Here is a 27686-nt window from a genome sequence, read left to right on the forward strand (position 1 = left end):
GGGAGCGAAGACGGCACGTGTTATTTACACGTTGTTCCAAACACGAAGGGTTTTCCCCCAAACAAAACCGAGCGTCGCTCGGTGCCAGCTCCCCACGGCGTGCCCGTTTCCAACACCTGGGCGCACTGCCCTGCCCCTGGCACTGCCCCTCGCTGACCCCAGCCCCGCACGGCCTCGGCACCGCCGCCGTGGGGAGCGGCCGCGGTGCCCGGCGAGGAAGGACGCGGGTGCTGCGGTGGCGGCCCGAAGCCGGTGCGGAGGGGCCCCGGGTGGGCCCCGGGGTGCTGACAGGCCCCGGGCGGGGCCCCGGAGGGCCCGTCAGGCCGCAGCCAGGCCCGCCCGCGGGGCTCGAGCCTTTCCAGCCTACGGAGCACCAACACGCAGCCGGGCGGCGCTGACGGTGACGTCAAGGCGACGCCAGCGTGACGTCAAAGACAGCAGCGTGTCTGTCCCCCCCACCCCGACCGGCGCGCCCCGCGCGGAGCCACCCGCCGCAAGGCACGCCGGGGCCTGTAGTCTTCCCGCGCGGTGATGGCGCGCCTGCGCGCTGCGGCGGCGCGGGCCGGGCCGGGGCGGGCCGGGCCGGGGGAGGCGGCCCGCCGGCGGCGGGGCCGGCCGGTTCCGCGCGGGCACGCCCACCCCTGCGCCGGCGGCAGCGGCGGCGAGCTCGGCAGCCCGGCGGGGACGCGCCCGCCCTCCCCTCTCCCTGCCCGCGGCCGGAGCTGTGCGCGCCCGCCTCCCGCACCTGCCGGGCCGCCGGGCCCTCAGCCGCTTCCCCGCCGCCGCCCGCCCCGCCGCCGCCGGGATGTTCTCCAGGAAGGGCCACGCCGATGTCAGGAAATCCACCCAGAAGGCGCTGGACCCCAAGCGGGACGTACTCACCCGCCTCAAGCACCTCCGGGCGCTGCTGGGTGAGTGGGCGCAGCCGCGGGGCGCCGGCCCGCTTCCCGCCGCGCCGGGTGGGGCCGGGCCGGGGCGGGGCGGGGAGGGGCGCCCCCCGCCCCCCGGGGCCCCCCCAGCGGCTCGGCGCTCTCGCCGCTGCCCCCGGACCGCCGAGACGGCGCCCGGGAGCCCCGGGCAGGGCGGCGGGGAGCCCCCGGGCAGCGCGGGACGGAGCCGCCTGTCCCCGGCTCGGGGAGCAGCTGCCGGCGGTGCCCGCCGGGGCAGACCGCGGGCGGTTCGCCGGGCACGCCGAATTCCTCACCCTTCCGCGTGCCCCGAACCGTTCCGCAGCGCGTGTTGGGGCGGCGGGGGTCAGCGCGCTCCTCCCGGGAGTAAAACCGAGCGGTCGAACCTCGAGAGACCCCGCTGTGCCCGGGGGCTCCCGCCGCCTTTTGCGGAGCTCCGTGCGCTCCCGCCGTTGGAAGGGAGCGGAGCGTGTCCCAGCAAAGTTACGGGAGCTGTTAGAGAAAGTTACTGGTGCGTTTTGCTGCTCCTGGCTTGGGAAAACGTGCGTCGCTCAGTGTGAACGCAGCGTTGCTGTTCGGGTGCAAAATAGCACGTAAACGTATTTCCTGCGGCGTTCTTTGGAAGATCCATTCATAGAAACGCTGCTCGTGTCAACAAGGCTGATTTGGGTTTTTTATTTATTTATTTCTTAAAAAAAAGTTTAAAGTGGGTCGTGTAGTGGTGTTTTGTGGTGCCCTTCCCATGTCTGTAGCAAGGTCGCACCTTTTTCTCCAACAGTTGATGCCTCAACCCTGGTCCTTCTGTTCTGAACGTTGAAACCAGTTGATGCGTTTCAGCTGTGAGCCATGATCTGCAAGGGTTTGGGTGGCCGCTCGTTCCCAGTTAGTCGGCACGCTGGGGCAGGAGAAGGCTCTCTTTAAGAGCTTTTGTGCACCGTCCTAGTTCAGGAGAATCAAAGACAGTGTTAGTATTTGTTTATCTCAGTTTAGATTGTCCTCCTGAGAAACAAGGAGGAGGAAATGATCTGCCTTGTGCTTCTCATGTACTCTAATCGTTTTTTAGTCTACCGTTTCAGTCAAGTTCGGCAGGTATGTGGGAGCTTCAAAGGTGTTGTGTTACAAGCTGTAAGGAGTAAGTAAATAGTAAGTGGATGGAGGAGAGGGCCTGAGGTCAGTGGCTCTCCCAGAGAGAGCAGGAGTTGGCTGATGTATCTTCTGCTGAGGAGCAGCTCTCTGGTCAGTCAGCATTCGTGGTGTTCCCCTCAGACCCTCTGCGTGCTGGCTCTGGGTGGTGTGCAGGATGCGTGGAGCCCAAGGTCCTGCCCGGGAAGCAGCTCCAGGCCCTGCAGAGCTGGGGTGCTCCTCTCCGGTGCTCCGCCTGGAACGTGCACCAGGCTGCAAGACTTGCACCGAGGAACCTGGCTGCGGTTTGGAGCGTGGGTTCGCTGGTGGTCCTCGAGGTTGGGTTTGAGGTTAAAGCTTTTTCCCATGACATTTCGCCGATAGGAGAAAACGTACAAAAGAAGTTTTGAACAGACTGTAGCAGAGCGAGGAGCTTTTGTGGTGAGGGCTCTGACTATGATCCTGAGCGAGAAGCGTAGCGATTAGTCTCCGGCAGGATGCTCCCCCTGGGAAGGCTGTACTCTGTGAAAGCACGGAAAACAGACGAGTAGAAGAATCTGTGATAATTAACTTGTTACAGGCATCTTGCTGATTTCTGGGGGTGTGTTTCTTACAGGTGTGAGTAACCATCACTCTGATTTAAAGACGTTACTCCCTTGTGATCCTACTGTGTTTAAGTAACTAATCTGAAAAAGAGATTTTTGTGGGTAATGGATTAGCGGAGAAGGTGCTGGACGAATCCGTACATGGTCTCGTGTCGTGCTGCAGAAGTGACCAGGTCTTGCTCATCTTTTGAGCAGTGCACCTAAGCCCGACATGCCCAGTCCGTAGGTATTGAAGCTTCACGATTTGGACTCACAGGCAGAGCAGTTCTGACTGCCGTGCCTGGCGGTGGGAGGCAAGAGGCTCACCTGAGTCCCTCAGCACCTTCCAGTCTTCCCGTTTTTTGTGAGCAGTTGCACCTTTGCTTTGGAGCTAGCTGGGAGTGAAGGGTACAGGACTGCTCTGTGCGTAAATTCTTCCTATTCTTTGTGTAAAAAATATCAATAGTTGACAATCTGATGGTCAGTTTTGGTGGGGAGCCAATGTGCACTTTTCTTGTACTGGAGGTGTATAAAATATTTTGTTTGCTTGTTTTTGTTTTGATTTTTTGTTGTGGGTTGTTTTTTTTTTTATTGTACCATGTATCCAAGTGCCTAAGCAGGAATTTGGAAAGGCAGAAGACACCTTGTCTGCATGACAATACGCCTTTTAACCGTGTATGTCTTATTGCTCGTGTGCTGTACAAACAGTATTAAAATAACGTCAAGTTTAATTGTAAAAAAATGTTGGGAAATTGTTTACAAGATGAGGCTCAGAATGTTTTGTGAAGCCAAGTCACAACCAGTTTGAGATGCAATACTGGGCTTGCTGTGGCTCTTGATGATACCTCTCTTACGGGAGCGTTACGTTTTGTGTGCCAGCGTGGCACGGAGGAGGTGGTCAGGCTCCCGTGACGGACCTGGCGGGCGGAACAAACGGCAAAACGTGCCTGCTAGTGTGACGGAATTAATTTATGTCCCAAAGCAGGTGGTACTCAAGGTAGTGTTGTCTGGCGGTGTTCTGTGAAGATACTTATCACCCAGTTGGCAGGGGAGGGGAAAATACACCTGTCACTTCTCAGAAAATACCTTTTCTTCCAAGTGTCTGTTCCGTTTGGAGATAGGGACCTGATTTGGTGATCAAACTGGTTATTGAGCATTGGGGTTAAGTGAAAATTGTGGCGTATTGGCCAAAGGGCTGCGATATGCCAGCTGGCTGTTCTCTGCTGGGCACGTTTCAGTGCAGGGACGGTGCTAGAGCAGCTCTGTGATGTTCCGGAGATGGCAGAGTAAACATTTGAGATACCGTGGGAGTGGCTTTTTTAAGAGAATATCTTCACAGATATTGTTGTTGCAAGTGTGTGTTTTATGGTGCTATTGTGCACAGAAAACGAAACAACACATGGTAAGAACCTCTCCTGTGTTTAAGGAAAACAAAGGTTTTGGTATAAAGGCTCAAAAATAGTTGGATGTTTCTTTTTTTTTTTTCCCCTCTTTTTTTCCTTTTTCTTTTCCTCCTCTGGTATGTAGCGGTCCTTGTGCTGGTCAAGGGTAGGAATGTGTGTGTCTTAGTGTTCCTCCCACCCCAGCCATTTCCCTCCCTGTCCCCAACTGCTTCACTCAGGCCATACTGGCACATGTTCTCAAAATAACTGCTCCTGGTTTTATGTTTCCTTCGGAAAAGCCATCATGTCTTCCTTTGTTAGTTTTAAATCGCAGGAATTAAATTGTAAACAAAATGACAGTTACTCTTCTGAGATGCTACTGAAGTAGGAGGATAAAAATCAGAGAAAAGATGATAATAGGGGAGGGATGAGGGAAAGGAATGTGTATTTCCATAAATAAGGGGTTGTGTGAGCACCAGGGTCAACAACAACCCAGTTTTTGGTTGCTTCAGGTATCTCAGCTGCCATGGGTGTAAGTTTGTCCAGTGCCCAAACTGAAAGAAAAGATTCCCTTTGCATTTCTGTTGCACGTAACAGCTCTCGAGTCTTTAATGCCCTGTAGGAGCTGAGTCCCTGCTTCTGTGGGACAGCCCACCTGCACGATAATACAAAACACTAACCAGAACCATAATGTTATTTTAAAGTGGGTATTCGTTTGTGTTGGGGGAATGACAAAAAAAATTCCTTTATTTTTTTTTATTGCTGTAAAGAGGTACTAACTTTCAGAACTTTCGTAAAGTCAGTAGGAACTTTTTTCCAAATACTGAGTGTGAAAGTGGTCAATAGTGTGGTGTTTTTTTAGGATAGACTTGAAAAATGATGGTGGTCTAAATGGTGGTGGTGAGGTACAAGTTTGGCTCTTTCACACTGATTTGCCATAAATTAAGCCCTCTACACTGTTTCCCAGAGTAATTTCTGTGGGACTTTTTTAGCATAAAAGTGTCTCTGCTCTTGAAGACTGTTTCTGTGGTCGTTCTTGGGAAAAAATAGTCTTTTTTTTTTTTTAAATTGAAACATCTCTTTCAGTGTTTTCTTGTCAGATACAATTGCAATGTTTAGTTGAATGTCTTTGCATGACTTAGTGTATTTGCCTTGAATTTTTCCTCTGGTTTCAAGAATTACTCTGCCATGACACAGTATCTTGTATGAATAATGATGCAATAGGAACAACAACTGCTGTCTGCTGTGGTTCTGCAGTAATCTGGATGATGTCACTCTTAGCTCGTGCATGAGATGGAATGAGGTATCACAGGATACTTTCATTTCGTGAGGGTGAGGAGCCTTTTCTTCGTGGCACTGTTATTCCTACTGATTGCAGAGTGGGATTTGCCGGAGAACTTTCTTTGTTGAAGGCTGGAAATGATAAAACCTAAATTAAGAAAAAACATGTTTTCCATTTAACTCCCTCAATGAAAAATGAGACAACAAAGGAGAGTAGTGGGGGTTTTTAGTGATGGCGCTGCCTTGGCTTACGCAGTTCTGCATGGCCAGATTAATACAATGTTAGCAGAGCTTTTCCTTTAGAGACATTCGGAAGTGAATGCTCCCAAACTTCTTGCTGAATTTAGAACAGCTGTTGTTCCTTAGATTTCGTGTGAAATTATTTTCGAAATTGTTTGAATCGGAGGGGTTTTTTTAGTTAAGTGTGTTTCCGTGCTGGCATTCCTTTGAAAAAAATGAAGGAAAATTATGTTCTAGGCTTTTATTTGGCATTTAATGTTCCAATCTGAAAAAGCGTGGAGGTGTTTTATGTTTGTGTTTTTTTAAGGTAGGTAAAAATCGTATGTAGTTTCTGGGGTGAGGCTCGTTGATCATTAACCACAATATGACTGCAAAGTTGTCTCTTCATCTCCTTAATTTTTGAAGTACTAGAGATAAAGGCAACCCCTGAGGACTGGGAGAACTTTGTATGAATAACACAAAGCCGAGTGACTCTGGAAGTTGGTGACATTCAGGGAGGATTTCTAGCTGCTGAAATGAATGCAGTGAGATTTGGTAGTAAAGAGAAAAATGAAAGGGAAGCTGGTGTGCTAAGGACTAGTGATTAATGTCCCCTCTAGATTTTTACTTTTTTTAATACGAGGAAGAGTAGTAAGAAAGAGCTTGGCAATAAACTCTGATTCTTATTAAATAGTACCCGAGTAGTTTGATTCCCTAAATTTTAAGCTTAGGTAATAAGGCAAGCAAAGGTGACTTGCAGTCATCTGGTGAACCGTTCCGTATCTTTTGTAGAAGAAATGTCTGAGTACCCTCGGGAATGCCTCGCTGTGTCCTGTATGTTGCTGGAAGAGCTGGGAAGTGTTAATCAGAAGCATTAGCCACTGGATCCCCGATCCTTGCTCGGGGAAGGGAGGTGCATTATGTGTGTTTTTGGAAAGCCACCATTACCTGATGGCTGGCAGCGTTTGCCAGCTTGCCTTAGATTTTGGTGCTCAGAGTTTGGAATCACCAGGTGGCTGTTTTCAACAGGAGCAATCTAAGAGCTATTTGTGAGTAAACACAACAATCTAAGTACAAAAATATAACCTAATGCCTGCAGTTCAGTCCCAGCCTCGCTGTTTGACTTCCTTGATGCTTCTAACACTTTTTCAGACAGTGCGATTTGCCAAAAGTCAATATTTTATCTTAGTGTCTTAAACGATAAACAGTGCATGAAACTTTCACTGGTGTTTTCCGTTTGGAAAACAGAAGAATGAGCCTTATCCTGCTCCAGGCTAGACATACATGGAGTAGTGATCCACGTTACTGTCGTAGGCTTCCTGCCCACTTTGGGTAAATCCTTTTGAGCCGCAGTCTGTGTGTTGTGGTCTCTGCCTGTGATGGTGGCGTTTTGGGGGAATGGGTGGGAGAAGCTGGGCTGTGGGGCGAGCCGGAGCGAGCGGGCAGCTTGCAGGACCGCGATGTGCTCGCCGTGGGGCTGCCTGCCTGGAGACGCTTTCCCTGCGACCCGGTGCGACGCGGAGGGGAGAGAGGCTGCTGGAAAGGGTGTCCCCAGCTTGGCTGGGCATCCTGCCCCTGCCAGCCGACGGCGTTGCCCGTCTCCCTGCACCAGCAGGGCACGGTCAGTGCTGCTTTGCACCGCTCCTCGCCGTGAGCACCTGCACGGTGAAGGAGGAGAGAAATGGTGTTTTCCTAGTGCGTGCGAAAAATAGGGAATGTCGTAGTGAAACACCCGAGGAAGCTGTGTGTCTGACCGAGCATTGCAATTACTGGGTGTGTGGCTTATTTTGCATTATTATTTTTTTTTCAAGTCAAGCGGGCCCTGGTGTTGGGATGACAACTTGCATGCAGAACTGCAAGATAATCTCATTTACAAGTGAATATCTACTCTTAAGGTAGTAGATGAGAGTATTGTTGTTGGCCTCTTTAAGGTTAGAAATGGTTTTCCTATGTATCTTGCAGAGGAATATGAGGAACAAAATGGTTCAGTAGGAAAAGGATGTAGCAGTAAGAATGCACGCTGACATCAGAATAACAGATGAGTCACCACTGAAACGCCACATTTACAGAAAAGGAGAATTTACTTTTTTTGATTAGGCAGTTCCTTTCTCCTCCTTTCACAATTTAAAGGGAAAGTTTCCTTTTTGTTTAGATTTTAATGACCTCATTCCTCCATATAAAATCCTTGTAAATGAAAGCCTTGTTTTCTCCTGGAGTTGTGTTTAACAGAACGCATTCATGGAGAGGAATAATTGCACTTAGCTTGCAAATTCAAGACCAGTCGTTTGCAGGAGACAAATATCATGTAAGAGAGTTTCCATGCACTGATTGTTTCCGTAGTACAAGCAACCAAACAGAGCCTTACTACTGAAAAGGTATTTAAAAAAACCCAAAACATTATCCAAGGCTAAAGTCATTCATTCTTCTGTAGCTGTGCGATGTTACGGGGTCGTCTTGTTGTGATCAGCTTTGTTGTCTTGATTAACCAACGGGTTTCTCCAAAGATGAAACTTGAGTGAGAAGACATGTTGTTCATAATTTTTGCCCTTCATCATCTTCATTCTGGATGGAATCATTTATCTTTTCTTGACCAAATCAGTTACTGTAAAGAGCGAACAGATGAAGTGTGTTTTGCTAGTGTTAGGTTTAGAAAATGTTAATTTTTTTTTTCTTCTTAAAAAATAAACTTATTTCAAATTTTAGACCTAAGTTAAGGCTTAGGGAAGAGATGCATGCTTGTATTTCTCTTATTTTTTCAAAAATGAATTGGAAATATGCTGTTTTCTGATTGATCTGCTTGTTAGATTGAATTAAAAACTGTATTGTAATTTGCATACAGAAGTCATTGCTGGTGTTTGTTTTTTTCCCACCAGCGCTCGCTTGTTTTGATGATATGGAAGCCAATTGGTTAGATACTTAAGACATATCCCATCTCTTTTTTTAAATTATTTTTATGGAAAACAAATGAATCTAAGCCACACTGCAAACTTTCATAAATTAAGTGAAAATGGATATTTCCCTATTTTACTTCCAAGGATGGAATCACAATTTAGAACAGACTGTTTAATGAAATCACAAAAATTGTTTCACGTTGCATTTATTTCATTCTGTAATACTAAATTTGCATGAAGACAACAATTTTCAGCTTTCTGACGCTGTGTAATAACTCTGTCTGTTCCTCTTTTCAGATATTGTGGATGGAAGTGACCTGAAGCAATTTTTTGAGAACAATTATTCTCAAGTTTATTTTATATTCTATGAAAATTTCGTAACACTGGAAAATAGCTTGAAACAAAAAGGTAAGTTTTGGAGTTTTGCTAGCAATTGAGTCAGTTTTCCGTAACTGTTCACAAAAGCGTTCTATTGGAGCTTATCTAGTGATGCTATAGTTCACAAATATCTATATTTTCATTAATAGTTTCATGGAATACAGTATTAATCGTTTTAATTTTATGGTATTAGAAGAGAAGCATGAAAATTTGCTCTCTGAAAAATAATTCTAATTACATTTTTATGGCTTTAAGTTTCATTTCAGCACAAAAATCGGTTCTTGTGCATTTGTACACTCGTTTTGGAGTGTTGAAGGCCTTCATCCTGCAGTTAAGCAGATGTCCCTTCAACTGAACCGTTGTCAGAGATCCGCAGAGCAGATGTCGATCTTGAAGATGCGTTGGCAGGAATAGCCGTTTGCTCGGAGATGAGCACGGCGGCGGCGCTTTGCAGGTCTGAGGCTCTAGGTGTCCCTCATTCAGAATCCAGAGGGAGGCACTGAAGTTTGGAAACATCTTGCTCTCTTGATATTGGTTCATTTTTCTTCATCTTTATCTAAGTGCAGCATCTTGGACCTCAGTTGTATCATGGCATAGTTTTGCTGTCTGTCTCATACTGCGTGTTTATGGCAAACAATATTGTTTTCTGTCTTGTAGGGAATAAATCACAAAGGGAGGAGCTGGACTCCATTCTCTTTCTTTTTGAAGTAAGTTTTCCATATCATGAAACTAATTTTTATTTTAAATCTCATTGTTATATGCTTACTTATACCTTTACAATGAGGAGCAAAGCCAGGTATCAGTCAACATGACAGTAGGTGTCTACGACTATACGAGGTGAAGGGCAGAGAAGAACTCAGGTATGCAGTAAGTTTTCAGATACAACAATAAAAAATTTATTATGCAATGGGAGCGTTGGTTGAATGAATAGCCACAGTTAAGAAATTTTATCAAAATTACTTAAAAATCATCCATTAATATATCTGTCCTAAGGAGCTGAGGATCAGCTCTTTGAAAACATCCTGTTGTTTTTCAGTAGCATTTGGGAGCAAGTGATCAACAGTTGCATAGCCTCTGTTAGGCTAAAGCTGTCAAAATAGTCTTTTTTTTCTTTTTTTTTCATTAAATATCTTCTTATTTCTGTATTTTATGAGGGGGTAGTTCAAAACAGCAGTACTTTTTCCTGTGCTTTGTCAGTATGCAGTTCGGTGTTATGTTATTTTGAATGCGTCCCAGCAGGAGTTTGGGCTCTACTTTCCAATGGAGGCATCTGTTATGATTGCAGCATTTGGTCTTGCAGCACAAGGAAAATGAAAGGATAAGAGTTGTCAACTACTGCATATCAGTTTGATCTGAGTGTTCAAAATGTTAATTTGTTTAACTTTTTCTTTTCTGTTTTTTTTTTAATTCAGTGGAGCATCTTTTACTTCCAGAAGCATATCCTTCCCAGCACTGGTGGTCATAGGATTTGCAGTGTCTGGGAGGAAATATTAGCTAGTTAACTTCTGCATAATCAAAGTAGGTTGTCTTTAATTTAAATAAGAATAGACGGTGATAGATCATTTTCCAAAGGACCTCTGTAATTTGTGTTATTGCCTAACTATATTGGATGTGAGAAAGTATCCCTGGACCAGATGAAAGCCTAACATACAAAAGAAGCTTTTGTAACGCACACCAGAAGTCTTAGCATAAGCTCTACCTGTCTCTGAAGTCAGAGATCAGTGTCAGTGGTGCCTTTAGTTGTTTAACAATTAATTGGATAAGTAATTGGCCTGATTTCATTCTTAAGGGTAAATACGTGCATCTTCTGTTGATTTCTCTGTGTTAATCCAACTACTAACTTTTCAGTTTGTTATTGCATCATAAAAATGTTATCTTTGTTTATATTGTGGGTTGTTTTTTTGGTAGGGGAAAAAAAAACAACTTTCAATGGGACTCTAGAAATTGAAATTAAAACAAAAGTTAAATGGAAAATAACCCCAAAACCAAACAACCCAAACCAAAAATCCAGGAAGTATATGGCTTTGTTTTTTTGCATTAATGTATAGTTTGTAGTTAGAAAAATATTAATATTGACAATAAGAATGATGCTGTTTAGCCTGACGTGCCTGGAAGATGAAAAATGGCCATCAGAATGATGACATGAAATCCTGGGGTTTTGTGGTCTCGTCTGCTGCCTTACATGATGCAGCAGGTTCATCTCCCTTTTCCTCTTCTCCCTCCCTTCGCTCCTTTAACTACAAGACTACGTTTTCAGACTGAAATCTGAAAATCAAATTGTGCTTTCAGCTACTTGTGATATTAGGAAAAGAGTCTGCTTTAGGATTTCGCATGAGGGTGGTGCCGAAGACCATGAGCTTGTGTATCCACTGGGACTGTACTGGGGGCAGAAGTTCCTCCTCCTCCTCCTCCCTCCCCACCCCCAGTGGAGAAGGTATCACCATGTTACTGAGCAAGGCTGTGCAATTGAATTGGAGCTCATTAATACGCTGACTCTGTGGTCTTGAATAAGTAATTAAATTCTGTGTCTGTGTCGTGGAATGGAAAGTAGCTAGTGCTCACTCACCCAGTGAAAGTGAATAAATACGTATTCCTGTCGTGAGAGTGGCAGCTGATAACTGCCCCTGGGATACTGCTTCAAAGCAGGTTGGACTGGATGATCCAGAGATGATGGATGATCCCAGGATGGACTGGATGATCTCTAAGGTCTTTTCCAACCTAGAAAATCTATGAAAGCAGCAGGAGAACGTGCTGGAGGAAGAAACAAAAGCCCCCAGTTACACATGGGCAGAGCGTAGCTTTGGTCCCGGTCGAGGAGAATTGTCCCACAGCCTGGTCATCGGCAGCTCTCGGGAAGGAGCTGTCGTTTAAGAAAACTGAGTGGCATTTGGAGCGATCCACTTCGTGGTGTTCATCTTCTGGGATGCCTGCAGCCCGTCTGCAGCTCTACCGCTGGATAACGTAGTGCACTGTAGGAAAACAGCTTTTTAGAGGGTCTTTTAACGGGGACACCGAGAACACGTCAGTCCGAACACACGGCAAGAAAAAACGTAAATGCCAAGTAATTAAACATTCATATTGCAAGCCACAGGACACACAACTAATTGGTTGTTAAGCTTGCCGTATTTCATCTGATGGCAGCGTGAGCCAGAGGTTTCCTCGAGTTTTTGCTAATTAGCTAAGTAGGTAATTACTTAGGATTAGCAAATCCTGAATCCAGGTGCTGAGGGTTAACAGTTTAAAAATCAATAAAAATACTTGGGAAAGGAATTGACTTCTGCCTTTCCTGGTGTAGTTTGGTGGGCGTTCTGCTGCTGGTGAGTGACACCTAGTGTGTATATTAAGCAAAACTAACAAATTTCCACAAATGTTCTGAAAACGAAGTCGACTCAGTTGTAATTTCTGGAAGTCTTAATTTTATACGTCAGCTACGTAGCTTGGCCACTCAACAACAACATCAAACAACATTTTAATGGAAGAGGAGATATTAATCAAAAGGGAGTCATATGAAAGGTTAACAGTTCATTTTGTACTTTTTTTACAATTAATATTACCAGGTTCTTATTTTGTACTCTCTACGGTGCTTTGGCCTTGTCTTCTTCCAAACAGACATTCATGAAATGATACAACAACTGTAATTATCTGTATTATTTTTCCCCGTTTCAGCTAAAAGGCCAAAATGATTGAAAAACAAATTTGCTTTTTCTCTAGTAAGGCTTAGTTATCTCCAGATTTGTCACCTGTTTTCAGAATACGTGAATATTGTTCTTACATCACTGCTCTATAGGGTTTGGGGCATTGTTTGTTACAGCTGTCAGCTGGGCACTGTGTCACAGAACTCAGGAAAGATGCACTACGTTCATGTAAGTTTTGTAGGTCCCATAAAAGTATCAGGTCATCATTTGATTGTGCAAGCTTGGATTTTATCTTTTTTTAGAATAAAGTATTTTTTTCTTGCAGCTGATTTCTTTGACACTGCAGTTTTTTTTGTGTCTGCAATGAAAGAAGAGCAGAGCGATGGTTTTGATATAATTAATACAGAGATCAATTTCTTTTCGTTCTCTATAATTACGCCTTACTAGTTAAGAACAGCCACATCTCTTACGCTGATGCTGTCATAAAATTCATTACACTGATTTAACATGTTTACTCTATGAAATATTTTATTCTTGGATTTTTTCAGACACTCTTTCTAGTGTAGTAAAGCTTCCCAAAGTCACTGAAGTAGCTGCTGTTGTTGCTAGAAGTTTTTCCCATGCTGTCAGTGAAGTTCAGGTCTCACTGCAGTTTTCAAGGGAGCTGGGAAGACGGAGTAGGTACTCCCAGCTCACACGGATGGTGCCTATGCTGAAAGCTTCTCAGTGTGGTGGTTTTTTTCTTGTTCATTTTTCACTGGTGCACACTGATATAACATATAGTGCCCTTGTATTTCACGGGCCCTTATTTATAGAAGCATACTGTGTTTTTCATATAACTTGTACAAAAAGGTTCTTTTATGCTGTAGTCTCTTAATTTCTGTAAGTCCATGTTTTGTGTGGAACTTCTGGTTTCTTGAACTTGGTGAAAAAGTGAGCAGTGTGAGTCCCTGGGTCCGGACACGGAGTAAGCACAATTTGCTTTATTTATTTTATTTAAAAAGAATCTACAGAATTGTACCTTGGGAAAGGTATCTAATGTACCTCATATTGACCTTGCTGTGATCATGCTTCTACACCCTTTTATGTGTCAAGCCTAGCCTTCCCCCGTATGCCTCCTGCCCTGCTGAAACAGGAGAGACGAGCTGTGGTTCTAACAGAAACAGAATGGTCTGTTTCCACCTTCCCTAGAAGCTCAGCCGGAAAATTTTAGTGTGTCATTCCTAGGTGTGATTTGGAGTATCCTGAGTATGGACCCAGCAGGTGGATTTAAGTATTAAGTGGGTGTAGGACAGAATGTAGATGTGCTAATAGCCTCTGCAGTTGTATTGCGCTCGAACTCGCAGTCTGCTTTGGCTTTCGTGTAACGCTAAGCGTTTTTCCAGGGATGGGAATCAATAAACTGTTGGAACTTTGAGCTCCTTGCTGTGTAGCAGTTGCTACTGGTTTTACTAAAGTATCGCTGTCCTTAGAAGTGCATCTAAATATAAACTACAAATGGTCACGCAGGCAGCAGATAAAGATAAATCCATGGAAACGTGGATCGGTCTGCTGTCGGAATGTGAGCGCAGCGGGTGCAGAAGCAGCTGTGTAGCCTAAATTTATTGCTGCAGATGTGCACAAGTCACTTGTTCTGCAAATGCTGATGGTAATTGGGCACAGGTTCCTAATGGGCTGCAGTCTGTGAGCAGCCCCTTTGGAAAGTCGGTCGCAGACGGTGCGCGGTAAATACGCCGCGTCTGTGGGAGGAGCACCTGCGGTGGTGGGCAACCAGGCAGCTCTGGGCACTGGCCCAGCTCAGGAATGTACACTTCTTTTTCAGTACTGCTGAGCAGTGCACGTAAGGGTAACTTTTAAAATGGGTAACTTTGGTTCCTTCTGGGCTAAGACTGCTGCGGGTATTTTAAACACTGAATTCTTTGCCGCATTGTAGGTTCTGCTTTATGTAGACTACTGTGGCAATTAGCAGCATTTGTTAAGCAGCTTAAAGCAGATCTCCAAGCCAGCGGTGATTTTTAGCAGATCGTTTTCAATTTCACAAAAACCTGCATCAGTGAAACTTTCAGCAGTTTTCGATTCGTAATTCTTTCAGAAGGCTTTGGCACTGCGTTGCTGTTTTTATGAATGTGCAAAAGGACATTCTTTTGTATCTGTAGCATTTTCTTAGAGTGGTTTGCTGATCTTAGGATGTTGTTCCGAGTTACTTGCTGCATTGTGAATAAAACTGAGCAAGACTGAATTCTGCAGAAATAGATTGCGTATTGAAACTGATCAAGGTGAAAAGTACTTATAAAATTCTTTACAAGGAATAATCAAGTCAAGTAATTCTTGAGTTCTTATTGTCACAGGTCCTCCTTTCTCATTTCTTGGAGTTATCCCCTTTATTTAACTGTTCCCCTTTATTTAACTTCCATTTTACTATTTGCATTTTCCTCATGTCCGTGCAGCTCAGTGGCTTAATTTCCCCATCTGCAGGTTATCTTACACTTGAAATCAAATTACCACTAAGAGTCACAGCTTTAAATTCAGGTTGTAGGTTCTGTTAGAGCTGTTCAGTGGGTTCCCTGTGCCTGCTGTGATTGCCATTCCCACTGTTGAGCCTCAAGTCTGGGCACACAGACTTGGCTGGCCAATTCTCAAGCTCAATAGAGTAAAAAGGGCTTATTTGTTGATAGCAATAAAATTGCTTATAGCTCTTCTTTTCTACAGATAGAAAATTACTTTTTGAACTATCTGCAGTTTGTTCTGCTATAATTCTGATCGGTTCATCTCTTATTGCTCTTAAAGTAACATTGATGTTATTCTTAGTGTTCTCTTGTACTTCTAATGATACGTTGCATATGTTCAACGTCAGGGACCTTACTGTTTATTGGTACACCTAGGGCAAGAATAAGTATCTTGCGTGCTTTGGGCAGATGTTTTCCCTCAACGAATAACTGTAAATAATTTATTGTTGCGATAAATGGAGTATCTCTATTTAGATTGAGCTGCTGCAGGCATACTAACTTCAGTGGGCTCTTGGCTCCACCTAAATTGGTGAGTAATAGCTGGAAAGTTTCTAAATTACTGCAGACTTCAGTAGTTGAATGCTCTGAAGCTCTTGTGGAGATACCACCAAAGAGTACTTGAACATAGAGGCGTAGGAGAGCCATTCTACATTTGACTTGGCTTAAAGTAGATCCACCTGCCCCTGACTAATAGAGACTCCTTATCATGTACAGCTTGTATCAGAAAAGCTATTTTTTGTTTTTCCTCAGAATCCATTCTCCTGGAATGACTGTTATTCTGAACTTGCCATTGGCATTGCCTCTGAGAGCATGTTCAATCAGCAAGAACGCTTTTGGCTTTGTTGTTGCTAATAGGAGACTCTGCATGGCATGTTAGAGGACAGCTTCTCGTAGCTCCGGAAGGCGCAGCAGCCACGCTTATTGTCTCACTTCTGTGCACGTGAAGCTGGAAAACGTTCAGGCCGTAGGGGTCTTCAGTGCAAGATTTGGTAACAGCTTTCTGCACGTTTTACAGCAGGGCAGCACAGCACACAGTAACAGGCACAAAGCCACCGATTGTGATGTGATTCGACAAAGCCGGCAAAAATAAAAGGCTTTTTAAAAGAAATTGCAGTATTGGTTAAGTCAGAGTGAATCTGTTGAAATACAAACCTTGGTATTTTTTATTTTACTTGGAGAAAATAGGGAGATACATCTTTCAAAAAGCAGCATTCTGTGTAAACTAAGATTTAAACTTGACATTATTCCCAGTCATGCAAGAAGTCCAGAAGAAAAAGAACTATGGATAATCAGTTAAAAGAACTGACAGATACCCTGATGTGTTGATCAGTAGTAATACCTAATTTCTATTTCAAGTGTGCTATAATGGATTACCATATAGATGCAGCAAAGCACTAAGCATTAAATAGATCTATGTGTTTTCTGAAAAAGCAATATTATTTCGCACTGTGGGGTTTCTTAAAATATTTCTTATTAGTGTACTGTGAAACTAGAAACGAGATGTCAATAGCCAGTGTGGATTCACAGCGGTATTGCTGAAAGTCTAGGCTGGAGTGGAAGAAACTGCCATTTGTTTTATAGAAATAGCAATATGTGGTTTTTGGAACACCAGGGGTTGGGAGAGCGTAGAAAACGTTGTTGGAAATGCCAAGTTGAAAGGACAACAACTGGAGCTTGTTCATGACTTACGCAGTCTGATGTCGCACTGGAACGCCGTCTTAGCCTGGGGACTCTCGCTGCACACGTGCGAAAATGACTAGTTAAAAGGCATTCTACCCGTCACTTTGAACTAACTTGGAACATTTGGAACTTTTTGTGTAGACTTTTGACCATGATAACTTATTATTGCATTGCAGGAGCAAGCGTGGGCTCTGAATTTAAATCATTTATGTTCACTCTAATCTGCTGCAAAGCTTTCGTATCTGCAAGTAGGTAGCTGTGATGGTAGCAATGTAATTTGCTTTTTTAAAAAAGACTCGTGTTTGCTGTTTGATAGTACTATGCAGGTGATTAATCACATCTTTGCATTTTTTCAAAGTGCGTCCGTGTATTTCCACCCCCCCAACTCCCCTGATTTTGAGATGCTGAAAAGCAGAACGGCATGACAAACTACTTAAGTGTCTCAATTTTTGCTATATGAAAAGATTTTGAGATATGGAAGCTTTCCTCAGATAGGAACTTCTGTCCTTTCACTATGTATTTCGACCCTTGAATTGTTTTGATTCAGTCCCCTGACAAGGGTGTTTGATTCTGTGGTTTTTTAAAAGAAAAAAATTGTAAGCGTGTTCTTTTCTTGCCCAACTCTCCCAGCTTCATGCAATTTAAAGTTTAAGCTTGCTTTTCCTGGTGGTGTTTGTACTCTGCAACAGCTTTTGTTTTCTAGATTTTCTCTGAGCATAACCTAAAATTCACTAACACTTGGATACGAGAGTCGTTACTAACTTTACTAACTTCTTTTTCGAAATGAGTCTTCGTTACGCAGCTTTGCCACCTTACCAGCTGATGCAGCTCTCACCTTGTCGTAGTTGGCCTTCTGGAAGGGAACTTGGTGTTCAAGTTGAGGTGAAATTGCAGAATGTGTCAGTACTGCCCTCCCTCCGTGTGCCACCGTGCCACTGGCCTTTCCCAAATAGCGGGTAAGGTGCTGGGCATCGTGCGGAGACGGCGGAGTAAAACCCAGCTGCCTTCGGTGCACTGCTGGGTTTTGGAGCAGCCAGCAACTGGGCTGATCCTGAATCAACTGGGATGTGTAAGCTGTGAAATTAATCTAAGAACCTTGCTGGAGCTCTTGGGAAATACATGTTGTTTCTTTTGGCAGCTAAGGAATGTGTATTTGTACTTCAGATTACTTTCACAAACTTTCACTCCTAAGACATGAGTGTGCCATGCCCGGTGTATACATCAGCCTTTCAGTGAAACAGACGTATGTTTTCTAAATATAATTTTTGTTTTATAAATAAACAGTAAAATAAAGTAGAATTTTACTGTATCATCTGAAATATACTAAGATACGTGTTTGCACTAGTAGTATTTACCAGATTTTGGCAGATTTCTAATACAACATTTTGATACAGAAGTGATGCTTGATTTTTTTTTTGAACGTTTAATACAATCGATTCTCAAAAGTTAGTGTTTTGAAACAAATGAGAGAGAATTTACATCCAAAGACAAACTGAAGGTATCTTATTAGTGTGGCCTGTAAAAGGGAATTGGTTTTGCTCTAATAGTTTACTGTACTTCTTATAATGACTTAAGCAATGGAAACAAAATATAAGTGGTTTTTGTCTGGTTTTCCATGATAAACATGAAGATGCTTGAAGATTCCTCCCTGCAGCATATTCTAATACCTGAATTCAGACCATTTCTTTTCTTGCCAGTTTGTCTTAGGGTTTTGCTTAATGGAGCCCTTCCTCGTGCGCTCTGGGCGTGCGGTACGGGATCAGCCTGACGTGTGCCTGGAGACTCTGCATGCAGTGCCACCGCTCCTGCAGTGACTTGAAGTAGTCAGGATTTAGATCAGATGCTCCTTTCTGCCCTCTGCCAAGTTAGATAAAGATTAATGTCAGAAATAGTGTTGAAAAGTGGTGGGCTGCTAGTATTTTAACGTTTAGATGGATAATGATAATTCTTTGTCTATGGATCCTGCAATCTGACTGGCAGAAACATGGTGCTTAACTAACAGGTAAAGCCCAAATGTCAATCATGGCCTCATTTTTAGCCAGTCAGATCCTTCATCCCAAGCGCATTCCTCCTGCCCATGGATGGGGAGCCAGACCTCAGGCCACCAGCCTCCTGCTCCTTTGGTCCCTGTTGCCATGGTGGCCTGGGGAGGGAGCTGTGGCATAATGCTGAAACAAAATGCCGTGAGAACATAGAAGGGATGTGCCAAATTTATATTTTTATTCTAGGGAAACTTTTAGAAATGCCAAGCACTATTTGGGGAGCGTGTGCTATGGTAAAGATGTGAAGGAAGGCCAGGCTGGCTGTGTGGCCCGAGGTCTAGTTCCCTAAGTCAAAGAACTTGTCATGACTTCCATCTTCTGCAATGGAGAAAGGAATGTTCCATTTTCAAAAGGACTCTATTTTGAGTGTTGCATATAATTTCTGAAGCACTTTATTGTCAAAAAAAAGAAGTGGTCTGTCTTATTCCATCTCTGGAGCATACTGTTTTTAACAGCAATAATGATTCATGTGTTGGCTGTCTGGAAGGATTGCCTAAAACGCCAGTTCTCGCTTTCTTGGCTGTGAGCTTTATTTCCTCTTGTGAGCTTTTATGTGCAAAAGACCAACAAATGGGTCACCGTTGCTTAAATGACTTGTCATTCATTTTGCATCCTGCATGTAGTATTTCTGAAAGCTTAGTTGTGCAGAAGTTTTTTCCAGTGATGTTTGATGACTACAAGGAACTGTTAGTCATTTATAACATTGTTTAATTTAATTTTACTTTCAAAAGTAAATGTTGCAAGCTAGTTTCTTATCTAAATATATCTTTGTAATTTCATATGTCAGTGACTGAAAAGTTACAAGATCCAGACACTTTTTTCTATGGAATCTACATGAAACCATGTTTGTTTCCTCACTTTTTTTGGGAGGCTGAGCAGCAATAAGTCAGCTGTCCTGTACTGCTGATACACCTACTGGCTGAGCCCTAGTCTATACAGCTAATAGTTTAAGGAAAAAAGGGGGGGGGGGGGGGGGGGAAGGTGTCTTGTAGCCTGTTAAAGTCCTTTTAAAAGCCATAATTACCCAAGTGAGGCTCTCCAATAGTTTTGACTTGTCCATGTAGTTTAATAGCATTACCAGCCACTAAACTGACAAAGAACGTTTGGTGGCTCCAACTGCTCTTTGCAACTGGGATTACAAGGCTCCACTTAGGAAAGCACTTAAGCACACGCTGAAATTGCTGTGCTTTGTTGGTGCCCCGTAGGGTAACAAAACTGAGGGGGAATGGGTTTGGCCACAGCCTCCCTCTGTGTGTGATCTGCCTCGGTGAGGATCAGCCCCAAGACGCAGACCGCTGCGCGTTATTCCGCGTAAGCGCTTCGTTAGCTGCGCGTGCTGGGAATGCAGCGAGTCTGGCTTCCCATGGCTTGGCTCTCCAGCTCAAAATGCAGGAAAAATCCCTGCACCGTTGGTCATCTCTGCCGTAGCTGGGAGATCCGAGCCCGTTGGCTGGTGGAAGGACAGACCTCAGCCGCGGAAGCTCAAAATCTGGGCTGGACCATTACAAGACACTTCAGAAAAACGTAACCCAAAGTGAGCAGCTTAGAAATCCAGAACTTCTTTGTTAGACGTCAGTTTATGTTCTGGAATGCTAGGGTTTTGCAAGACAGTGGGCAAGGGAAAGCAGTTCATGACAGTGTCATGATATTTATTCAGGACCGTTCCAAGTGTGTCTTTTTCCATAACAAGAGATTAAAGTAATGGGTGGGAGCCCTTTACTGTGATAGGTGTTTGCTTTCTATCATGTTCTCTGTGTATGTATTACCATTTCATTTATGTCTTGTGTATTAGTCTCTCTGTATCCTCTGAATGAGCCAGTTTATTATGGAAAATTTGACTATTTAGTTTTGTTTCCTGCAGAAAATATTGCAGCTACTACCTGAGAGGATTTTTTATCGATGGCATTTTCGCAGCATAGGTAAGAAGGAATGGTTTAAAGACATTCTAGTACAAATAAAATCAATGTTTTCTGCAGTGGCTTCCCTGGTTCTGCAAGTCCTGTTAACCACCGAATCCTTTAGTATTGCCTGTACACAAATAGTGCTTACGTGTGAGACTTGCAGCTGAAAATTCTCAAAGTGTATGGAAAATCTTTGTACCTGCTCTAACAGCTCTGTGTGTTCCTTGGTTTATGTGGTTTTGGTTGCCTGCTTCGTTTTTATTTTGCACAAATACTGTTCTAATTTTTCTGTTCCTCTTCTGCCCCCTCCCTTTCTTCTCTTTCACATGGTAGAAGCTATCAAGATGTTGGGGGTTATAAACCAGCACATCATCTAGTTAGGTCTGTCTTTGTGTCCACAGGCTTACACCAAAAATTCAGACTGGGGAGGTTCGTGGAATCTCTGTGTGACTCTCTTGCAAATTTGCATTATGATGGTCTTTTGCAAGTGGTCCTATATGAGATGTCCACAGAAATTCATAGTGCTAAATATTGCTCTGTGCCTGACGATGGGTGCCATGGTGAGCCCAGCCCTTGCTGCCTCCTGGGAATTTGTTTTGTGAAACTTGTGCTGTGGGTGGGCGGCTGTTGGGCAGTCGAGCATGTGCTAAACTGAATGCAAACCGCTGGGCTGCTGCAGTGAGCAGGAGCTGAAGCTCCTCTCTGATATCCCTGTGTTCTCTGTGCAGTTCACGTCATTAACATTTGTGAAACACCCAGTTGTCACACTGCTTGTTGGAATTAAATGAGGAATTTCTGGTTTAGAGCTGGGATAGTGAAGGAAAGAGATTAGGGACAAAACCACAAACTTCTTAGTAACTCTTCTTGATCCATTTTAATGGATAGCCCACAATTTTACTGACCTTTGTAAATGATATCACAAATACGTGGTACTTGTGCAAGTTTAGCTCCAGCTGTCTTTCACTGATCCTCGAATAATGGAGGATTTGCTGATCATCCCATTAGAATATCCCGCTGGCCGTGACAGACACAAGACACCTACGGATGGCATTCACCTGGTCAAACCGGAGACTCTCCCTTCTTTCCACATGCTCTCATGGTGTTTTCTGTACAAATTCTGGCTTCTGGAGCAAGGGAAGGAATAGGAGGAGTCCGGCAGAGAGAAATCTTGGAGTTAGTGAAGCTCTGCCTTTTTTTTTTTTTTCCTTAGTCTCCTGTCCACTCTGCCTGCTTTGTGGGGCAGGTGTTCTGCACAAAAAGGCTTCATAAGCCCTGAACTGAAGACTGTGTTGCAATACATGCATGAAAAAAGAACAAAATAAAGTTGCCAGCTTAGTTAAGGCGTGTGCTTGGAGAGCTTGGCTTAGAGCGCTCGATGTTCTTCTGCTATGGTTGTTCTCTCTTGCACATCAAGTTTGGTTTGGTTTCCAGCACTGTTTCAGCAGCTGCCACGTTTCCATCAGAGCAATGAGTTTGCTATTGCAGAAGAAATAACGGGTGGAAGTTACAGGTCGAGGAAAGGGCTGTAGTCACATTTCCAGTTAGCACCGACAAAAATAAAAGGAGACATCTGCTTGACCACTTTACTGCCATTTCATCTGAATTAGTCCAGAACAAATTGGTTTTAGTCAGTTGTCTTATAGTTAATATCCTCTTTATTTTTCTCTTGAATAGTCGTACTTGAATAATTTTTTGACTATGTCCCATAAATAAGCTACAAAATTTGGCAGTGCAGTTACTTACAGCTATACCTTGTGATTTGCTTTTTGCTTAAATGAATGTCTTTTTGCTTAATGTGCATTAATATATATTTGCTATATATGTTATAATTTCCTTTTAATGCTGTGAAAGGGTGAGGTCTTGAGGGAAGGATCATGTATCGGAGTGCTACATCATGTCTTTCTCTCAGAATTGGATGAAAACCAGTTTTTACCTGAAGCATATGAAGTTAAATCACTCTTTGATTTTTAGATCAGATGTTTGAAGTTAAGGGCAGTTAGCCTGGTATTTCTAAAACCAGAATCAAAATACTTTGCAATTTTAATAGTTATGGTTTAGAGACATGAATGCAGTATAGATTGTTAGCATCTTTTTTTGTATTGTTATCAATATTAGTGTATTTGAATGCGTTTAGTCATAGAAGTTGGACTTCTTGATTCCTCCGAGTCTAGTAAGTCAAAATTTCCTCTAGATATCTTATTTTTAATGAAAATAATTTGAGATGTTGTCATCTGACTAAAACCAAAGTACCTCACTGTAAAGATAGCTAATGTTTAATCTTGTAACACCGATGGTGATGACTGTAATTAGATTAACTTTGGGCTTTTTCACCCCATAGTTTTTTTTCTCTGGCACAGTAGCCACATAGGAAATGGCATTAAACTAGTCTTTTTTTAATATTTTTTAAAAAACATTCTGGAGGAAAGTGACCATCTTAGTATCTGATACGTGCCTGTTTAATTTTTCTAATCCAGGGTCGATTCTGAAGAAACTTTTGCACACTGGAAATTCTCTCAAGGTATTTCTCTTTGATGTATTCATTCATATTTCTTTTCACTTTAATTCTTATGAAGCATTTTACTTTATAATTTTCCAATATTAGTATTTTTCAGATCATTAGGCTTTGTAATTTTACTTAATCACCTTTTAATCATAAATGTTATTGTAATCCTAGGTTATTTTAATGTTTATCTTCAGTGATTTTGCTGTTTTGGTCACCTTGGTAAAGTTACCTGGAGAAAGTATCGATATATTTTGCTTAATACTTCATTTTTTCTGGTCTCTCTAGCACTAAGTATGCAGTATTAAACGTATTGGTTTCTTGTTTGCCAAAGAGTTTTTAATCCATTTTCTGTTTTCTAAATATATTGCTAAAATTACAATTGTATCTTGTTAATTAAAATAAAAGTGAACGAACTTAGTAAACTTCCTGAATGCCCTACCTTGGGTGCTTTTGTTGCATCTTAGTTTTCCTGAGGATCTTCATGAATCCTCTATGATCTTCTGTGCTGAGGACAATATCTTGCTTGGTCCTCTGCGGAGCCAGGATTTCAGACTTGGGGCACGAAGCGTGGCAGCTCCGCGACTGGGCGTTACACTTGCTGTTGTGCTTCCAGAGCCCCTGTTGAAATCGAGTCTTGGGACTAGCCAAGATGCATTTGGCCCCTGGAGCTGGGGGAGTGGAGCTAGAACGTTTCGGCCACTTGATGGAAGTGGTAGTGCCGTCTCCTTGGAGTGACACTGCCTTGGGTTCAGCTTGCTCCTGCCCTTCTCCGCTCATAATTAAATTAATGTGATTTACTCTTGCTGTGATGGAAGGGCTCATTGGCACGTAGCTGGGATGAAAGTACTTGTTCTGCTTTTTCTTGGCTATTTGTGTTACTGTACTTACAAGTTTGTTTGAGTATCTTCTTCTACCAACCCCCCTCGTAGATAAGATGTGAAGGAATACGACTGTTTCTTCTCTGGCTTCAAGCACTTCAGACTAACTGTGCAGAAGAGCAGATATTAATATTTGCTTGTCTCGTGCCTGGCTTTCCACCCCTTATGTCCTCACGAGGTCCCTACACGCTCGATAACCTCATTAGTCCTCCTAATGCGCCAGACGGTGAGTAGACAGACAGCGCTTCCATGATGGGTGTACATCCCCCTTCCACTGAGGTCACTGGGGAGCAGTGGAGTTTCTTGTGGGGAGATGTCCCATGGATGGTGCTATTTGTCTTTGTAATTCAGAGATTCACTGAATTTGTCAAGCTGTTGTGTTTATTGCAGCTGTAAAGCCTTCTGATCTTGTCGTTCTGAGTTCAGAACAGCTGGGTTTTGGGTTTTGGTTTGTTGTTTTAATTGGAGCACAGATATATGAACACAGTACTGCAAAACAAGCAGGTGTGTAGATTTACAGCTTACTGGTTACCTGCAGTGATTGCTTGTGTTAACCCTTCCACACTGCAGGAGATCAGAGGTTGGTGCCATCCTCGACTGTACGTGGTAGGACCTGGGGAAATATGGGAATCTGAAGCAGTTATTGGACTTTGACTTCATACAACTTAGCAGTTATTTTATTAATGATTATTTTCAAATTAATCTTTTTATAGAAAATGTGTTTTATTTCACTATTTGCAGGTTTTCTATGTTTAAAACATCTTCTTTTTATTTTAGCTAAGATTTTTCCAGAAGAAATAACGCCACTTTTGCCAGCTGTCTCTGGAGAGAAAATTACTGAAGATCAAACCTGCTATTTTCTTCAGCTGCTGTTAAAATATATGGTAATTCAGGTGCGGAGGATATACGTTTCTAACTATTGATATTTAGGAGAATGTACTTGTGGTAGACAATTAATTCTACACTGTATCTACACAGAGCTGGTTTTGCCTCTCCCCAGGAAGAAACTGTCTTCTGCACTTTCTCACTCTTGTTTTTAAAAGGGAAAAAATCATCCCAAAGGTATTCCCTTGTGCCATTTTTGGTGAAAATAAGAAGTTTTTCACACATGTGATAAGAATTAGTGAACGTTATCCAAACCTGCAGGATAACTGACTATTTTATGTGCTTGTGGTCCCATTTAGAAAATTGGTATGGGGTAAAGATGCAGTTTGTTACCTTTGGGCACATCATAGCTGAGAAGACATGTAAAGGACCGCTGGAGAAGAGATAAAAAAAGAGAGATGGCTTCTAAGATATTTTTTTTTAAAAGGATGCAAGTAACGTGCAGCAAAAATTTTAATTAGAAATAGATCAGATTAATCTGTACAGGAAAGAAATTAAGATAATGTATACATTTAAAAACTACAAATGAAACAACATTTTAAATAAAGTAGAAACTATAGACAATGAACATTAAAGAACTCAGTATTAGGAAAAAAAGATACAAGATAATGAAATGCTTTGAGATACGTTTTTTAATACCAAAAGGCAAGACCAAAATGATATTTGGAAGGGGTATTGTCATCTTGAATAAATGCTTTATTTTGAAAAGTAGCTATACGAAATTATCAGCTTCCTACACGGCACTCTTTGTTTCACATATCAGAGTCTCACAATACTTCAGTTAAAAAAAAAATATTTTCACTGTTCTTCTCGTACTTGTACTACATGTTTGAGATGTAAAAAAACTGACTACACTATAAATCCAGCTGCATTGTGGTTCATCCACGTTCACTTATTTGTGTTGCACAGCAGAGGGGACCACAGCTGGGCAGTAACCTTCTTGCTTCAGGCAAGAGATGAGATTAAAATATCTGATGCAAGTACAAAATGATCACTCAGAGCCAGAGCGTAGAGCAAATCTACATCGTCAAGAAAATTTGTGTCTGCAACTCGGTAGCATTGAATAGGAATCAGTTTATTTACATAACAAATAAAATGATACAAAACCTCAGTAGCCTTGTTTCCAAGCTCTACATGTGTATCTTGCAAAAGTAGGACGTTGCAAGTTCCACGATTTTTATAGAGATTTGGAAAAGATCTAGTGCAGATTAAAGTAAGAAAATGTGTTTAAAAGAAAATAAAGAAATAAATATCACATGACTGATGTAAACAAGTCATTTTCTTTAATTTAATTATCATCTTGGATATAGAGTCAGCAAACTTATCTGCTGTTTATAGTTGGACAAGCTTTTCTAAGTTTGCTACTTTTTGCTACTGCAAAACAAATAAGAATCCTGTAGTCTTTTGATACTGCTTTTAAAAAAGCAACACCAAACAAGCAAAAAAAACCCACAAAACAAACAGAAAAGAGAGAGATGGGCCTGAATTAAAAGTGTCTGTCAAACATAAACACTTCTAGTGCTCGCTTGGGTTTCACAGAGAAGTGATTGAAGTGATTAAAACCAAGGTAGGTTTGAGTCATCCGTGGAAAATGTGCCACATTGTTTTGTGCTAAAACCCTGCTTTTAGCTTTCTGGTTTGAAATGCTGTTGTATTTGCTTATACAAATAAAGCGAGCGCACTGCTGTAGGCTGCGTGCAGCTTACTCCAAACCGAAGGCGTTTTGATACGAAAAGAGCACCACTATCCAAATTTGGCACAGTCTTCCGAGGAATTGTAGTTCAAAAGTGTCGGTAAAGAGCAGCTCAAAGTCCGTTTGTGACTCTGGTGTCGATCCGTGCAGAAAGTGCCTCTAAAAAGGAACTTGGGTGTCAGCCTCTCCCGTGTCACTGGGGATTTATTGTGCTTTGCGTCGGTATGTCGTTATGTGTGCAACCGTATTGAACATGAGCATTGAGCGTGTTTCTGATGGCAAACATCTTTCTGATAAAAGTGTAGCGCAGAGTAAGCTCGTCTAAGCTTACAGGTAGCAATCAATTTTGTTAAAAACATTAATAAGGCATTTTCTGTGCTTCACCGTGTTAGAGCAGCACAAAGGCGCTGGCTTCTGACGAGCTTGCTTGCTTCGTGGGCTAAAGCCTTCCTGGCTTTGTCTGACATTCTCCCTGCAGTCTGTAAGGTTTTTTGGGACAGTGCTAATTTATATCTGTTGTTAAAGTGTAATCGTTTGTTTTCTGTTTGATATGGAATGATTGTCTGTATAACACGTCGACTTAAAGCTTTTTCTTTCTCTAACTCCGTGACAAAGGCTGCAAGCTTAGAGTGGAAGAATAAGGAGAACCAAGACACTGGTTTTAAGTTTCTCTTTACCTTGTTCAGAAAATACTATCTTCCTCACTTGTTCCCATCTTTTACAAAGCTAACCAACCTCTACAAACCTGTTCTTGGTAAGTAGTGAATTTTGTCTTTTGGGTAGAAAAAGAAATAATAGTGACTGTTCTCAGGAGCATCTCTGTTACCTGCTGGTGTATCACTGCACTTCTGTTGAATGAGGACTCTTCCTCCCTTGTCTAAATGGTTTTGTTTTTTCCTAGCACAACTTTTGGTTTTCTGGGATAGTCCAGGAAGCTGCTGCTGCTGCTTATCACTGCGTAAGGGCTGCCCTGATTCTCCTTCCCTAAGGACGTGTCCAGGGGCACAGCATTTACAGTGAGTGAGCGAGGGCTCTGTGACTGTGCTGTGTCACCACGTCAGAACGTGCTCCCTGATGGGCTTTTTAACGATTCTGCACGCTGCCGGGGCGTGAGGGAGTAGCCAGCTTAGTTACTCTTATTTTGCTTCGTGTTTCCTTGGAGAGAAAATGAGCGTGGAAGGCCAAGTGAAAGGAAAT

At 42.8% G+C, this 27686-nt stretch overlaps 1 protein-coding gene across 2 annotated transcripts in view; it reads left to right on the forward strand.

Moving 5' to 3' along the window:
• The first annotated feature begins 805 nt into the window (after window positions 1-805).
• Window positions 806-27686, forward strand: part of RALGAPA2 (Ral GTPase activating protein catalytic subunit alpha 2) — a 123632-nt gene continuing 96751 nt past the window's right edge. For both annotated transcript variants that reach the window (XM_086631942.1, XM_086631943.1), the window contains exons 1-8: window positions 806-911; window positions 8685-8795; window positions 9423-9472; window positions 20491-20548; window positions 23005-23048; window positions 23963-24137; window positions 24689-24804; window positions 27105-27243. In XM_086631942.1, the coding sequence (XP_086488068.1) occupies window positions 806-911; window positions 8685-8795; window positions 9423-9472; window positions 20491-20548; window positions 23005-23048; window positions 23963-24137; window positions 24689-24804; window positions 27105-27243 (799 nt within the window). The remainder of the gene's footprint in view (window positions 912-8684; window positions 8796-9422; window positions 9473-20490; window positions 20549-23004; window positions 23049-23962; window positions 24138-24688; window positions 24805-27104; window positions 27244-27686) is intronic.

Source organism: Tauraco erythrolophus, chromosome 2 (genome assembly GCF_009769465.1).
Source record: "Tauraco erythrolophus isolate bTauEry1 chromosome 2, bTauEry1.pri, whole genome shotgun sequence".
NCBI lineage: Eukaryota > Metazoa > Chordata > Aves > Musophagiformes > Musophagidae > Tauraco > Tauraco erythrolophus.